The 15,430-nt window shown below is 34.2% G+C and overlaps 1 protein-coding gene across 1 annotated transcript in view; it reads right to left on the reverse strand.

The window, feature by feature from the left end:
* ADCY8 (adenylate cyclase 8) overlaps positions 1 to 15,430 on the reverse strand; it is a 123,297-nt gene that overhangs the window by 49,912 nt on the left and 57,955 nt on the right. Inside the window, exons 5-6 of the mRNA XM_084508988.1 lie at positions 13,772 to 13,899; positions 3,771 to 3,929 (exon numbers count right to left, since the gene is read on the reverse strand). Of these exons, the coding sequence (XP_084365114.1) occupies positions 3,771 to 3,929; positions 13,772 to 13,899 (287 nt within the window). The remainder of the gene's footprint in view (positions 1 to 3,770; positions 3,930 to 13,771; positions 13,900 to 15,430) is intronic.

Consider the following 15,430-nt stretch of genomic DNA (forward strand, 5'->3'; position numbering starts at 1 on the left):
GTGTTACAGTTGTATATGGTGATTTCTATAAAGAAAATAAAACAATGTATTCAACAAACATGATGATTTGGGGATAAATACTGTCAAAGCACATTCTCATCAATATGATCTCATGAATACACAAAATCTTGTCACAGGAAAAACAATTTGATATTAATATGTGATGCCTTTGTTCACAGTAATAGTTTAAAGAGAGATCTTCCTTAGTGAAATATTATTCAAAATGAATCAAAATTACCACTTCGTGTAGATATGGTCAGAGGAAAATAAATGGTATGTATTAGAGCAGCTTGTGTGAAAGTGCTTTAATTTTCTTCAGTTAGTTGAGGTAGCTTAGACTATTTAAATTAGCAGTCTGATTGTATCTGAAGTGAATTAGGGAATAATTATGCAAACTGATCATGTACTGGACAGGTGGGGTGATAATTTCTGGTAAGACTAAGTGGTGAGTTAAAAGCTTTTTCAAAAGTGAATCTAATGAATCCAAGAGATGACATATGAACAGCTTAACATTTGCAAAAATATAATATGTCTTTGGATGTCTTAAAACAAAACTGGGGGGTGTTTGATGTTGATTTTCTTCATCATAGTTATGACTACTTGAGAAGGTCAGAAATAAGTTAAATTAAAAAAAAAAAAAAAAGCTCTTATTTCTAGTTTTAAGAAATCTTCAACCACCTATATGTTTGATAATTTGAAGACACCACTGAAACATGTGGTTTGCATGGTTATTATATTATATTGCATGGTTAGCCATGCAATACTTTACAAAACAACATCATAAATGCAACATGAGGAGATATTCATTAGATATTTAGCTAACTGAAAAATAAATGTACTGTCTCTTTACTTTAAAACTGTCTAATTTTTTAAACTTTGGATTCATAGCACTTTTTGAAAGTTAGGCTTGCAGACAGATTTCTAAAATTCAGAGTCAGCTAAAATTCATCATTTCTTGATGGCATGTGCTGAGGCATTTTTCTCAGGCACTGCAAATTGGTTGGCTTGACTGAAGAAAATGGTCCTAGCACATCCCCTGGGAACTTTTTTTTCTGGAACTACAAAGAATGCCTCTATACAACTATAAGAACAAAATATTACTGGATTGAAAAGTTTCTAAACACCTGTATAAGGTGCAGGTATTTCTAGAAGAATCAATTGCCGATTGTCTTTAATCATAGTGAAAAACCCAGGAGTATCACAACCTGGCACAAACTGGGTCTATATGGAATATTAAACATCAGTCTATTATTAAAAGATCAAAAAATTGTAGCTCAGCCATTTTTTAACTTGTCTCAGCTTCTCACTGAAGTCAATATAAGTCCTGTACAACTTTCAGTATCTGAAGTCATGCTGTTATGAAGTTCACAGAAATTAGTACACTTGTAATCAAATCTCAGTAAAACTGACAGAAAAAAAAAAAAAAAAAAAAAAAAAAAAAAAAAAAAAAGACTCTTAAATATCTCAAATATAAGCAAATTTTGTCCTGGACTTTAAAACCAGATTATATATCTTTGAAAGATAATGCATTTCCTAGCTCTTACAATAGGCTAAATCGATTGAAGTAAACTACTAATTAAAAAAAAAAAAGGGAGGGAGGAGAGGGGTGAAAAAGAAAATGATACATTAGTTGCCAGGGTGACTATCTTTGTGCTGAGTTTCAACCTAATATAATTTCATAAGATTGTATTATGAAGTCCTGAAATATGGATTTTATAATGGAAATGATAACAGCTTTAACTAGAGTATGGAACTGGCTATTGATGTAATACCCTTAAGTGGACCAAATACTAATAAAGAGTTGGTAGATTAAAAATACTTTGGGTTTCACCTTTTCCACAGCTTACTTAAAAACAAAACAAAACAAAACAAAACCAGTAAAATAAAATAAAATAAAATAAAATAAATGTATAATGGAGAGTCCCCTAATTTCATACAAATACAGTAAATTGTGAAACTGAGCACCAAAGCCAAAAAGTATCATCTATCCTACTGTTGAAAACGTATCAGACCTAAAGTTTTAAAAAATACCTGTCAATGATGCATCCTGGAAAATTAATTATTAGCTAAGTTTTATGCCGATTCAATACAAAAGATTAATACCTAGATGTACCAGGAGAAGAAAATTAGAAGATGGGAAACTGGAAAAAGAATTTTCTTAAATAACAATGTACAATCTTATACAGGGAGAAGTAAGGAGAGGCTGAAGTGACCTTAACTGCTCTACTCTGTGCACCAGGAAATCAGACATCAGTCAGTAAATCACTGCTTTGAGAGACTTAGCAAACTGCTGTCACGTATAGGTTTTGTTCTGTTAGCAAACGGATATGCAAGAGTGGAAATTACTTTGTTCCAATAGACTGCAACTTAGTTGGGCATTTTATTGACACCAGCAAGGTGGTGCATTCTCTGGGTTATTCATTAATAGCTGTATTTCTTGTATGAATTAACAGCAATAGACTACACTTTTTGCTGGCATGCATAATGAAAGGTAGATAATTGTTTTGCTCATGTTAACAAAGCAACATATGACCTTTCTTAGTCATCTGGAGCTCTCATGGGATAAGCATCAGGGTTTATATTTTATCTTTTTTTTTTTTTTTTTTTTTTTTTTTTTCTTTTAGCCTGTAGTTTTTTACACTGATGACATATACAGAGCATAAACTTGTTTTCAGAGCATTAATCATTTCATTTTCTGCTGAATTTAATAATATACCTTAGCCTAGAGGTCTACTGTGGGAAACAGTGGATGAAGCCCACATTTGCAAATACTGTGTAAACCAAATAACTTTGTAATTTCCTTGGAACTTGACAGCTCTTACAGATACTGATGTATATGTAGGGAGCATAGCACATGACTCAGATTTGATGGCTTAAAACCTCTCTCACTCAAGATGACAGAATCACTTAGAGTCTTTCTACATAAAAATCTCCATGGCTATTACTTCCATTTTCCATTGCCACTAGTCACTTCATTGTTTGGGATCTTTATCTATATGTTTCATCAATGGAAGAGGGAATTGAAAGTGTATAGAGGATTCCTGCAACCACTACTATTGCTTCAAATTTAGGATCTGCAATTTCCAAACTGCAGTGAGATATAGTTCATGTCAGGCAAAAACAATATTTTATCCTCCAGGTGAATTAGCCACCACAGATGAAAAACTAAGCAGGTGGATGGAAAGTCTTGTATTTTCACATACCTAAATGGCTGTGCATAAAGGGGCATCCTTGTGGGTCCCTTTCAACTTGGGATATTCTATGATTCTATTAACCTGTCATCCATAACCTCTTGCCATATCAACATATGAAGACATAACTCTTCCCATACTTTGTGCATTATAAAATAAAAAATTACATTACTGTGCCTCACAGCAGCAGAATGAAGACTGGAGAAACTCAGGGATGGTCGACACCTAATTGGTAAATTTGGCCTATCTCCATGTACCAGATCTGAATACAACCATTGACCAACTGCATGAAATCTTAGCTGAAAAAGGAAAAGAAATATTTTTGTCTTTTCCCAAACCCCTGCAAGCGGACCATTTCTATGTTTTTTTTTTTTTTTTTTTTTTTTTTTTTTCTGCATTACAAATACTTTCCAATCACAAAATAGGAAAAAAAAAAGAAAAAGAAAAAAATAAATAAATAAACAAAGAAACCCAAGAAGTCATAGTTGATGGAATAATGGAAAGACAATCTATTGGAATGGTGCATAGTGTATGGTGTTGACAATGTTTTCTGACTGTGGGAAATATGTGTTGCCTTACCCAGGAATTCCACCAGACTCAAGTTTGTTTGCAATATCCACATCCCATGACCAGACATCAAACTGCCACTTTCGCAGGCCCAGCACTCCACACAGAACTGATCCTGAATGTATCCCTATTCTCATGTCAATGTCATGCTTTGTTCTTGACCTAACGTATCTGTTAAACAAAACAAAAACAACAAAAAACAGACTCGTGAAAGTATAAGCCATATTTTTCATATCTTTTAGAAAAGAATGCAATGTAAAATGCAATATCAATTTATTATAAACAACCAATTAGTCTGCAAAATGAAGAGCTATTTTTTCTAGGTAGCAAAGTATGGGTAGTGATAAAATGACTGTAAAAGCCAGATTATCATTAAGTGCTTAATTGCATGCATGGTTCAGTGGCACACATATTACTCCTATCAGACAGAAAGGGAAAGATAGGGAGAGAAAAACATGCCTGAATGAAAGGATTTGTTGAACTCATTGAGTCCATTAGTTTAGAATTATAAAAGAACAACCAACAACATGAAAAAACTACTATAATCAAGTCTGTATATAGTTCTGTATTCTATTATATTTTTGAATAATTTTCAAAATTTTTTTTTTGACTAAAACTTTCTACAGTTACTCTTTGTCCAAAGGTGAATTATTTGCAGTATATTTGGCCAGAATATTATTTGCTTTGTTATGATAATGATGTGACTCAAAAATAAGTTGTTTCGATTCAATGTGATGGTAAAGACCGTTTCACTGCTCAAAAATAGACACAGAGAAACATATTTGTCAACAGCCTCAGAAGAGGGATTTTGTCCCAACATTGTTTTCAATTAATATATCTATGGGCTATAAGGGGAATTTCATTGTGTTAAAACAATATCTTCCTTTTCTGATACGAGAAAACACATATCATTCACAGCTACAGCCACTTCAGAAGTACCTTAAACCTAGGACTGCTTCTTCCAAGTTTGTATTGGGATAGTCCAGCACATCACCGTAAGAAACTCACAGCTAAGATGATAGAACCATTGGGGTGACAAAGAGAAAAATTTTCCAGTCCTACCTGAGTGACAAGAACTATTTGCACAGAAAGTACTCTTAGAAGTAGTGCTTATTAATATTTGAATAGCTTGTTCAGGATCAGAAAAGCATGTTACTGTTGGTCTACAAACAAGACACCTATTTCTCTGTAAAGAGTCCCAGTTCTACAGTCACTGAAGTCAATATCAGGGCAGCCAGATGACACAACAGAGAAGGTAAAGAATAAACAGCTCTGTTTCATAACTCTGGAGCTAACTACCATTGCTTCAGATGCCTCAGTCATGACCTTGACAGACCTTATCTAGAGAAGAAAATTGCATACTGAATTCAATACTTGGACTCTCGTTACTGCAACAGGGGGACCAATTCAGTGTGTGAAACAAATAATGAAATAACAGTTTCAAAATGGAGAGAAATCAGTCACACAAAAATGTGAGGAATTGAAAATAAGCAATTAATCTTTATTTCCCTTTCCTGCATAATCCAAAACCTTGGAGAAAAACATGCCTATGATGTCCCAGTGCAGCTATTTTTCTACTAGAGAATACCTTTTCATCATATCAGGAAGCTAACATATTTCAGTTATTTAAAGAAACAGATAAACAGATTTACACAAAGTTAATCAGCTAATAGTTAATAAGCTAATAAAAAGAACAAGCTTTGGGAGGGAATTTATCCATGTTTAGATAGTCTGTGTGTATAGTTTTCATCTACAAATTTCTTTGTTTTGCGGTCAAGAAGGCTTGAAATATGAAAATTTAACACCTGACTCTGTAAGACAGGACTTGACAACAAATCTTCCACATTGAAGAAGTGTCTTAAGTATTATGAGAACAATTAAGAGAATTAAGAACACTGTAATTTATAATGTGTTATGAAGAATTTTTATAGATATAATACAAAAATATCTAAACTAACACTCATAACTGTCAGAGGTATTATCACACAATATAATATCCCCATGCAAATAATCTCCAAAAATATATCCCCCCCAAAAATCCCCCCAAAATAATCCCCACACAATAGTTTCCCCAGTCTGCTTTTTTTTTTTTTTTTTTTTTTTTTTTTTTTTTAGGCTAATAAATAGGCTAGGCTAGTAGTGTGTATATATATGTATATTCTCTCTCTCCATATATATATACTCTCTATTAGACTGTTAAATTTTAAATACAACAATTCTTAATTACTAGTAAATAATGTCATTTAACTTTAAATAATGTAAATTATAGCCCTATATCTGTACATTGTATGGGAATTAACGCACACATCTCATTGGGGAGGCCTGGTATAAACAATGGTGCAACTGAGTAATACATCCCTCTGTTTCCTGAATGTTCATTGACAGTTGCTGGATTTTAATTTTTCCTTTGTCATAAATATGCAATGATGTCCTGAGAAAACTTCAATCAGGCACACAGGACTTTTGCATTAGTTCAAAGCTTCATGTAGCTCTGCTGTCCATGCTACCTTTTGCATGACACTGCAGAGTCTATGTAAGGCCCTATCCCCTCTTGTCTCATCTGTTGTCTTTCACAGTTTACCAGCAACTTTTCCATGTGCACTGCCGAGGTGATATTTGATCTCAACACTTCACCTGTTGTCCGTGGGGATTTGGCCACCTGCCTGCATCCTTTGACTGAGGGCTGTTTTGTGTTTCTGTCAGCTCTGGCATTGGTGCACCTGCAGGGCCCTATTGTCACATCCTTCTCTTACTTGCCCTTCACAGCAATAAGTTCTTACATTGATAGGTAGGAAACTAATTGCATAAAGGGACCTGTCTGAATTGAGCCACAGGCAGTCAGATATATTTAAACAGACTGTCCAGAACATGAATCAAACCATGATGGAGATTTGATCCTGCTTCTATTGCTTTGCTATTTGCAACACAAGACCAAGAACAGAGCTGTTGGGAACATTTGTGGAGATGCTATATTTCCTCAAACTTTTGATGTAAGTTTTTAACCTAAATAAAGAAGAAATAGTCATGGTTGAAAGGTGAGGTGATTGCTTAGTATGTAAAAAGACACTTTTTTTTTCTGAATTACATAGAGAAGGGGACTTCACCTGAGTTGTCTCCATAGCCAAATCCAACACCCTAATAGCCAGACTGCCACTTTGCAGAGTCTTGTTTATACACTGCTATAGGACAAAAGCAGTTAAATACTTTGAGACTACAAAACTTGGATCATGATACTCAGTAGAGTTAGTTCTCATTTATTTTGAAAAAAAACAAACACCTCATCATAAATAATACTACATACCAGATAATGAAATAAAGGGTGTTCTCTTTGCATATGTTCATGTTCCACATCTTCTAGATCTTCTGACTATTAAATTTATTCAAATATGAATTAAAAGTTTTTTTAAAGTTTTTGCTTCAACTGTTTAAAAGGTTTTCTGCAAATATTTTCAAAAGGCCCACACAGTAAGCTGAATTATTGATGCTCTACAAAACAGCCCAGCTTACCTCACAAGCTATGAGATATCTTATTCAGGACAATGAAATTGTGACTGATGCTATTCATGCCATATCTCATTTCAGTCAAGTTGGTGATGAAAAATTCATTGATTTTAACTAGATCTTGGCATATCTGTCTGGTCAGCATTGTTTGATGGATATTAGATTTTTTACTTTATTTTATATATTTTTTGGTGCTACTAATCTGAGGCTTTCCTATCTGTATATAGAAGATAAGTCAAAAGTGACAGATCTACTTTTCAAGCTTTTCTGAGGCTGCTAGAAAACAGAATTCCCTGGAACTCATGCCTTTCAGGTTCAAACAGTGGCACACCATCCACATCTGTAATAATCAGTGTAACTGTGCAATGCTCTGTCTACCAACTGAGATATTTAAAACAGCCCCGGCATGTTTTCTTCCTGGCTGACTAGCTCTCCTGCAGGTTCAGGAGTTTGTGTGTGATATCTGTCAAGACATAGGCATTGCTGTCTTAATGCACTTTTAACAGGAATAGGAAGACTGTGCTTTCTAAACTAAACAAGGGTCATAAGTGACCCTGCTTTAAGAAGAAAGTATGATCAATCTGTCTCCTGTAGTCCTCTCTAAACTGAACTGTCCTCTGATGCTAAGGTTCAATTACATAGAAAAAATTTTGGTTGAACCTAACAGATTTGTGGCATTTTCCTAAAAGAACTCAAATTTTTGGTTCTGGGACAGTAGTATGTGAACTGAGGTGTGATTCTTGGAGCTGTGTCATCCTTGCAAAACAGACATCCATTACATTAAAAAAGCTAGGTAACAGGGTGCACTAAACTAAGGGTTCAAAGAATACAGCTAAAGTATTATGACTCACAGGATATAACACTTTGCAGATGGACTTTCCACAGCACTGAATTTACAATTTAAGGCAGATATTATCCCATGAAGACAGATTAAAAGGGTGGATCTACCTTGGAACTAGTGCTGAATTCCAGTGTTAATAACAACTACTATCTGAAGAAGTTTCATATCATCAGACTTGTCATGAATGTAAATGACTTGCTTTGAGCTCAGACTGATACTATAGCAACATGGACAGAGTTAAACTACTGCCATATTCCTCTTTTTTATGTCTGCCTTCTCTGAGAAAGAACCAAGAAGGACTATAAATTTTATTAGAAATTTGCTTTGTCATTTGAAAATTATGTGATAACAGCTGTATAAATATATACACTCCTATGATAACTTGCCAATATAGTTTTGATTGTATTTGGTAGAACATTTGAAGAAAAGGGGACTCAGAAGTATACAAGCCTATTGGTCATAACACAGTTTGATTAATATGGGCATCCAATAGCAAAAGCAGGGAAAGATATACTGTCCTGATGTTCCGTTCATTAATTGTCAGTGGCTGAAATGGACATGTGAAAGGGATGATGTGATTTGCGTCTGAAATGCACTGAACTTGTGAACTGAGAACTTGTGAATATCTTACAAAGCCTCTTTCCACCACCATACAGAAATGAAGGCGTACAATAGTTTTTGGCTTTGTGAAACATTGTTCTGTTTTCTGTGAATCAGAGCTAGCTCCAACACAGATTGAGCTTTGTATATTATACAAGAAAAATCAGTGGAAAGAATATATTAATGGATTAATTACATAATAATTCATGGATTATGAAAGCAGTTCCTGGCTTCTTCATTGCATAAGTAACTTATTTAGCCCCCATTAATCACTTTATGATTTTATTTTAATACCCAAAAGATGAAGTTAAAAGCAATTTTTTTTTTTTTTTTTTTTTAATGTAAAGAGCTGAAAACCTAGCAGGTCAATCACTGAGATCACCTAAGATAGTCTCTATTTTATTTATTTATTTATTTATTTTATTTATTCTCATGAATTTATATTAATGTTAACAATTTATCAATTTATTATAGACGGTTTCTGGAGTTTAGTCTACATTGTATCCAGGGTCTATTTTTTTCTGTCATAATAATTGCTCTTTCAGCTGGTAATTTAGTGAAAAATAATCCAAGAGAAGAAACCACTCACAACTCATTGATTTACCAAATAAATATATCAGCAAAAAGATTTGCTTGATTTTCCACCATTATGTGGATATTAGAGTTGGATTTACATCATTATATTATGTGAATGAGTCCTTGAGGACTCCTTAAACAGTCTTGGAATTTTAGTGATAAAGATATTTGAGAAGATGGTGGTGAAGAAAACATTTTTTAACCTGGAAGCAGTTCTTGTCACCTACACTGCTACTGAGATACAAACTGAAGAATCGAAGGTACAGTTGTCCATCCTAATATACTGTGTGACACAGAACAGTACATTTTACCTACTTGTATTTGTTCTTCCATGTTCCAGTAGCTTGTGTCTAATGGAAGTATTTCTTCCAGAAAAAATAAAGTATTGATCTGAAAACACTGAGAGACAGAAAAGCCACCACTTCTTTCAGTAATATTGTTGCCAATCTTTAAATCCAGTGTTTTCTGCACATATTAATGAGCCTCTAGCAAATAACTTATTCCTATTATTATTATTTAATATTATTAATAATATAATCAAAACAGATGTATAACAGTCTATGTAATTCTGTTATTTTAAAGGTACTTCTGCTTCACAAATTATTTGCATGACTTTTTACCTGCAACCTTATAAAAATGCTTAACAAGCTCTTTAAAATGAAGACATAACACCAAGATTCAATATTATCATCTCAGTCTTGACATTATCATACTATCAACTATAATTTCCACTTTGGAAGTGTGCTCTCCTCTTCTTTATAGTTATTTCCTTCAGTTGTCTCAACAACATTTTTCTACTCCTTTCCTGTTTCCCCACCTTCTCCTTTACCTCACTTTTCTGTTGAACTTCCCTTGGCCTCTCATTGTGTTTTACATAAGAATTCCTCTTTTAACAGCTCAACTGAAAGAATAGAAAATTGTAATGAACAAGCATAATAATCTCTGACTGGAGCATAATGTGATTTAGAAATTATCTCATTTTAGAATTACTTTTATGTTCTCTTTCTCTTATCTATTTTACATCCATTTTAATGTATTTGAGGAAGAGATTGTTTCAACAAATCTAACCTCATTTTACTGTTAGGTCTTAATGTTGTGCTCCATAATTGACTGTCAGCAAGTAGATATTCCTATCTTGAATTTTATCACATATCCCATCCATAATCCCATCCATCTGGCATTCCAACACAGCTTTTAAACATCACTAACAGGCAATGAAAATGCTGATGACTGCTTTCTTCTTACAGATCTTCCCCTTTTCATATATCAATAGAGATAAAGATAAAATGACTGACTATTTTTAATAGATAAGAGCAATTACAGATTTAGTTCCCCTCAGTGTTATCTCTGACATCCATTTAGCTTGGGTGATAGCTGTGAAAATGAAATATTATCATCTGATGACTAAACATTCCTCTACTATCTTATTTTTACAAAGTGTCAGAATAGACAGGCATTAATATAATATATTTACATTCAGGAAGATTTGCATAGCATGTAAAAAGATGTGAGAACCATCTGAATAAATGGACATAAATGAATCTTCATGAAGATGAAGAGCTTGTTCTATTTATTTTCATTTGCCCTTTCAATTGAATTCTAGGACATTTTGCAGAAGGTTGGGGCTTGCAAGACAGCCAGAGTTAGGATTCTTGGTCATGAACAAATGTGATGGGGCAAAGCTTCCTTGCTTTAGATTAAAAATCAAATTTTGTGGAACATTCCCATGGATCAAAGTAATATTTCAATAGAGCTCAATGGTTAAGAGAGCAAAATATATGACATTTGAAATATCAAGTAAAGCTTTTCTTGTATAAGCTTTGTAATGAGAAACAGTGATGCATAAAACATTACAGGGAAAGCAGTGTTTTAGATTGTTTGGCTGAACCCTGAGCATTTGCAAAGAGAGCAGTGGAGTAGCAAGACTCAAATTTAAAGCCCTTAAGGCTCAAATTTAACATCCTTAAGATCAAGTTGAAAAGCCTCAATTAGCAATGAATAAGCAATTTAGGATATGAGTCATATTAAAACACCTAGAAGTCCCTTGTGAGTCAACCTGTCCAAGCAGATTTGTTTTCCAGTTCGTGTAACTAATTATTTTACATTCTTGTTTAATTTCTTCTGACTGTGTAATCATCAAGAAGACTAAAAGGAAATTTCTGTAGTGGTATCATAAGATGGTGGACTTCTGGGCACTGTCTCACCTGAAGTGAGGTACTGATCCTTGCAACATCATCAACTAGGCATTGGGAACAGGTGTCCTAGGGAGTTGGTGGAGTCACTCTCCCTGGGGGTGTTCAAGGATGTGGTAATTAGTGACATGGTTTAGTGGGTGATACTGGTGGTAGGGGGAAGATTGGACTAGATGATCTTGGAGGTATTTTCCAACCTTAATGATTCTATGATTCTATGAACTACATAGTATCAATGGAGAGAATAGGATCTACAGAAGAAAATATGGTCTGCTTAACTTAGAGATACCTTCTATATTAAATGTAAAAAGAGCTTACTGCTAGAAGAACCAAAAGATCTAGAACTACATGGATTTATCTCATTTTAAGTGCCTAAATCCCAATTTAGCTGGGATCTCATAACATTAATGCTATTTTTATTTTTTATTTTTTTTTTTGGGGGGGTGGGAGTAGTTGTGGGTGGCTCTGTTGCTGTTGTTTTAATATCAAGTTCTTAAGCTACATTAAGTGCTCGAGCTAAAACATAGCTGAGATTTAAGAACTAACACAGAGCTCTGCAAGATAAAAAAGAAACAATGGTTCATGTCATCTTTATCAGTACTCTTTCAGTGTTTAGATGTTTCATGTTAACTTTCTCTGCCTTGCAAGAAGGCTGTGAATTCATCTATATAATATGAACATAATAGTGAAATTCTGAAAGTTTCTTGTATCTTGGGCCATTTCCCAACTATTTTTAACACACCGAATATTTGTTTCATAAAAAACTTCAGATGAAGATTAAATACATTATAATCATAAAAAGTCATTTTTAACAGGTCATAGATCAAATATGCACAGATCAATATAGCAGAAACTCAGTTATTCAAATTTTTTTTTTCATTTTAACTGAGCGAATTCTATCAATTTCAGTACTAATTACCATCAGGACTGATGGTAATTTTAAGTTCTCTCAGATGTAGACTGAAGTATTTGTAATATCCCATAGAAGGATTGGTCCTCCCTGATTACTATATGGCTGCACATTAAGATAAGTAAGATCTTCTGTAATCTGAAAAGAAAACCCATGGGAAAACCTTATCAGATAGCCAGAAATTCAGATACTATGATTATTAAACAAAGAGAAGACAATTCGAACTGAATTAGTCTGGGATGACCAAAGTCCTAATAGGCTTTGGTTTCACAGCTCCTGTAGGATGCACGTATTATTTAAGATATGAAAACTATAGTACTATTTCTGTTGGAGTACGGTCATTGAGACCTGCTTCATAACAGAACACCAGCACTTCAGAGACTTCCACATATATAAGGAAATTCAGAGAAACACAGAAAAGAAAAATGACTTACAATGTGTTCATTGTGGATGGTATTAACAAATGCAACTGATTTAATATGCATCTCCAAATATTTTTAACAATACTTTTTTTCCATCAACGTTTTTTCTCTAATTCATGTTTCACTTTCACTGTGGGGATTCCAGAAGCAAAATATTGATTACTTTGTGCAACATTTAGTCTGTGATAATTGAATCCAGCCTTACAGATCATTGTTGCATAATCATTACTCAGTTACATTTTCCGTTTATTAATTTTTGCCAAATTCTTTCTCTATTAAGATCTCAATAAAGTAGCTGCAGTGCACCCTAACTCTCTAATGTACATAATGAAACACACTCAGATTAAGGGAGGAAGGCAGTCTGGAAAAGAAGCAGACAAAGATAATGCATGGCAAAACATCCACAAGAAGAGGAGAAAGTTCAGGATAGGAAACACTGTTTTAGGGAATACAGCAACAGAAGAAGAATTTGGAAAAGGGAATGTCAGAAGAATTGATATAGTGGGAAAAAAAAGACTGAGAAAACCTCTTTTGGAGATGTCCTGGTAAATGACTAGCTGCTGCAGACCATGTAACACGGTAGCTGTGTGTGTTTTGAGAGCAATATGTTTCACAGATCTTAACAGTTCTCACTTTATACTGTTGTCATTTTTATGAGGAGGTTGAGGATGAGCAGATTAAATTGTTTGCTCTAATCCTTTTAATACAATAAAAAACAATTAAAACACTAAATAGACAGTGGTGTCAACACTTTACCTTAGAAACTAGCTTATAGACAAGGTAGCATTTAGCATCTGTTTCCACACATACAGTGCCTTGTATGGATTGAAAAAGTCCTGCTCTTTTCACAGTGATAATCCTGAGATCTCTGATCCACCAAAAGAACTAATTGTCTAGTAATAACATTTTTAGATAGAAAATACAAGACATTGTCAGAACCAATGAAAAAAGAAGAAAAAAAATCATATTACCTGATAGTTTTGATCATGCTGAGCCCCATTTCAACGCAGCAGTGTGCATGGTCCTGTCGAGGTTCTGGGAGCCCAGACACACAGTAGTAGCAGTCCCCCAGGATTTTTATTCTCAGACAATGATGTTCCTAGATTAAAATACATTAAAAGAGAAAGAAAAGGTTTGCAGTTGTGTTCTTATAATTTTAAGATGAATTTAAAACTGGTTGGAAATAGTACTGAAAAGTAATGTAATGGATGTTTCCTGTTTGCAATTAGTATTATCTTGATTTATTTCTATCTTGAAATAAATCACCTTTACTTTTTCAGTAAAAAAAAAAAAAAAAAAAAAAAAAAAAAGATAACCATTTATGTTTAATGTCAGGCAGGCAGAGGTGGACTTGCTGATGGTGAGAAAGGTCTCAGCATAGTTACACTGGAAGCTATGCCAAAGATTCAGAAACATCAGCTGAGATAATGAATAACACATTTTAGACTATATTCCTCCAGGGCATTCTTTTTGCCCCTTTTTTTTGCACTGGAAATAAGTGAGAGAAACCTCTTTTGTCCTACTGATAATCCCTTTCCACCTGTTTTCCACTGTTGCATTCCCAGCAGCTATAGGAGCTGATCTGCATCACAAAAATATCAAAAGTATCTTGTGTTAGGCTTGTACTGTGGAAAAATGATATTTATTTGGCATCCAGCTGGAAACATCCTTTACCCTAGAAGCAAATATTGAATTTTATTCCTTAAATACTTATTAACTGTATACTTATAGACTGAAAGAACATATTGAGGTGTGATTAGATCATTATTTTAGAAGGTCCTTTTCTAGTAAGTTGCCAAAACTTTTGCAGTTCCCAGACAAGCAGAACAAGTAAGCCCAGAATAAGCTGTAATCATGCCCAAAGTATTCTGCTGGTCTGGTATCCACAGGTGATAGTGCTGAAGAACAGGTTCCATAATGATTGGAGGACAGAACTGCAAGTGCATAGGGGCAGGACATACTGCAAGTTGAGTCAGGGACGCATTTTCATGATGGGGAAATCATTGAAACGCAAGATTAACTTTCAGTCAGTAAAGGTTCCAATGAGAGGACATTTAAATGAAGACTGGTCATTACTGGGAAGCAAGATAATTTCTAAATCTGGTTCATTAGATAATAGCAAACTTTTGCATGTGGTGTTTATTTCAGCTTTTTTCTTTTTCTCTCAACCAACCTGTGGTGAAGGCTGCACTAATCAAAGGGGAGCAGTCCCCTTTGCTAGTCCCACTGGGAAAAAGACAACTTTAAGTAGGATACAGGAGCAAACATGAATGCTGACAATGCCTCAGGAACTGAGTAGTGGCCAAATGAATGGGAATCCAAGTTATTATTCAAGATTTTTCCTAGGAAGAATAAAACTTTGTACTGAATCTCAGCCAAGTCTTTCAAAATCCAAAGCGGCAAAAAAGAACTTAAACACTTACAATCATAGAATCACAGAATATCCCAAGTTGAAAGGGATCCATAATGATCATCGAGTCTTTTATTGTCCTCCTTTGCACACTTTTTAATAGTTTTTTATCCTTCTTACATTATAGCACTCAAAACTGTACACAGTAGCCAGGTGGGGCCACACTTACATAAAGCATGATTTCATACCCCAATTTTTTACACCTAAAAGCTTTCACCCA

The sequence above is a fragment of the Aythya ferina genome (assembly GCF_964211825.1).
Source record: "Aythya ferina genome assembly, chromosome: 2".
In the NCBI taxonomy this organism is placed as follows: Eukaryota; Metazoa; Chordata; class Aves; order Anseriformes; family Anatidae; genus Aythya; species Aythya ferina.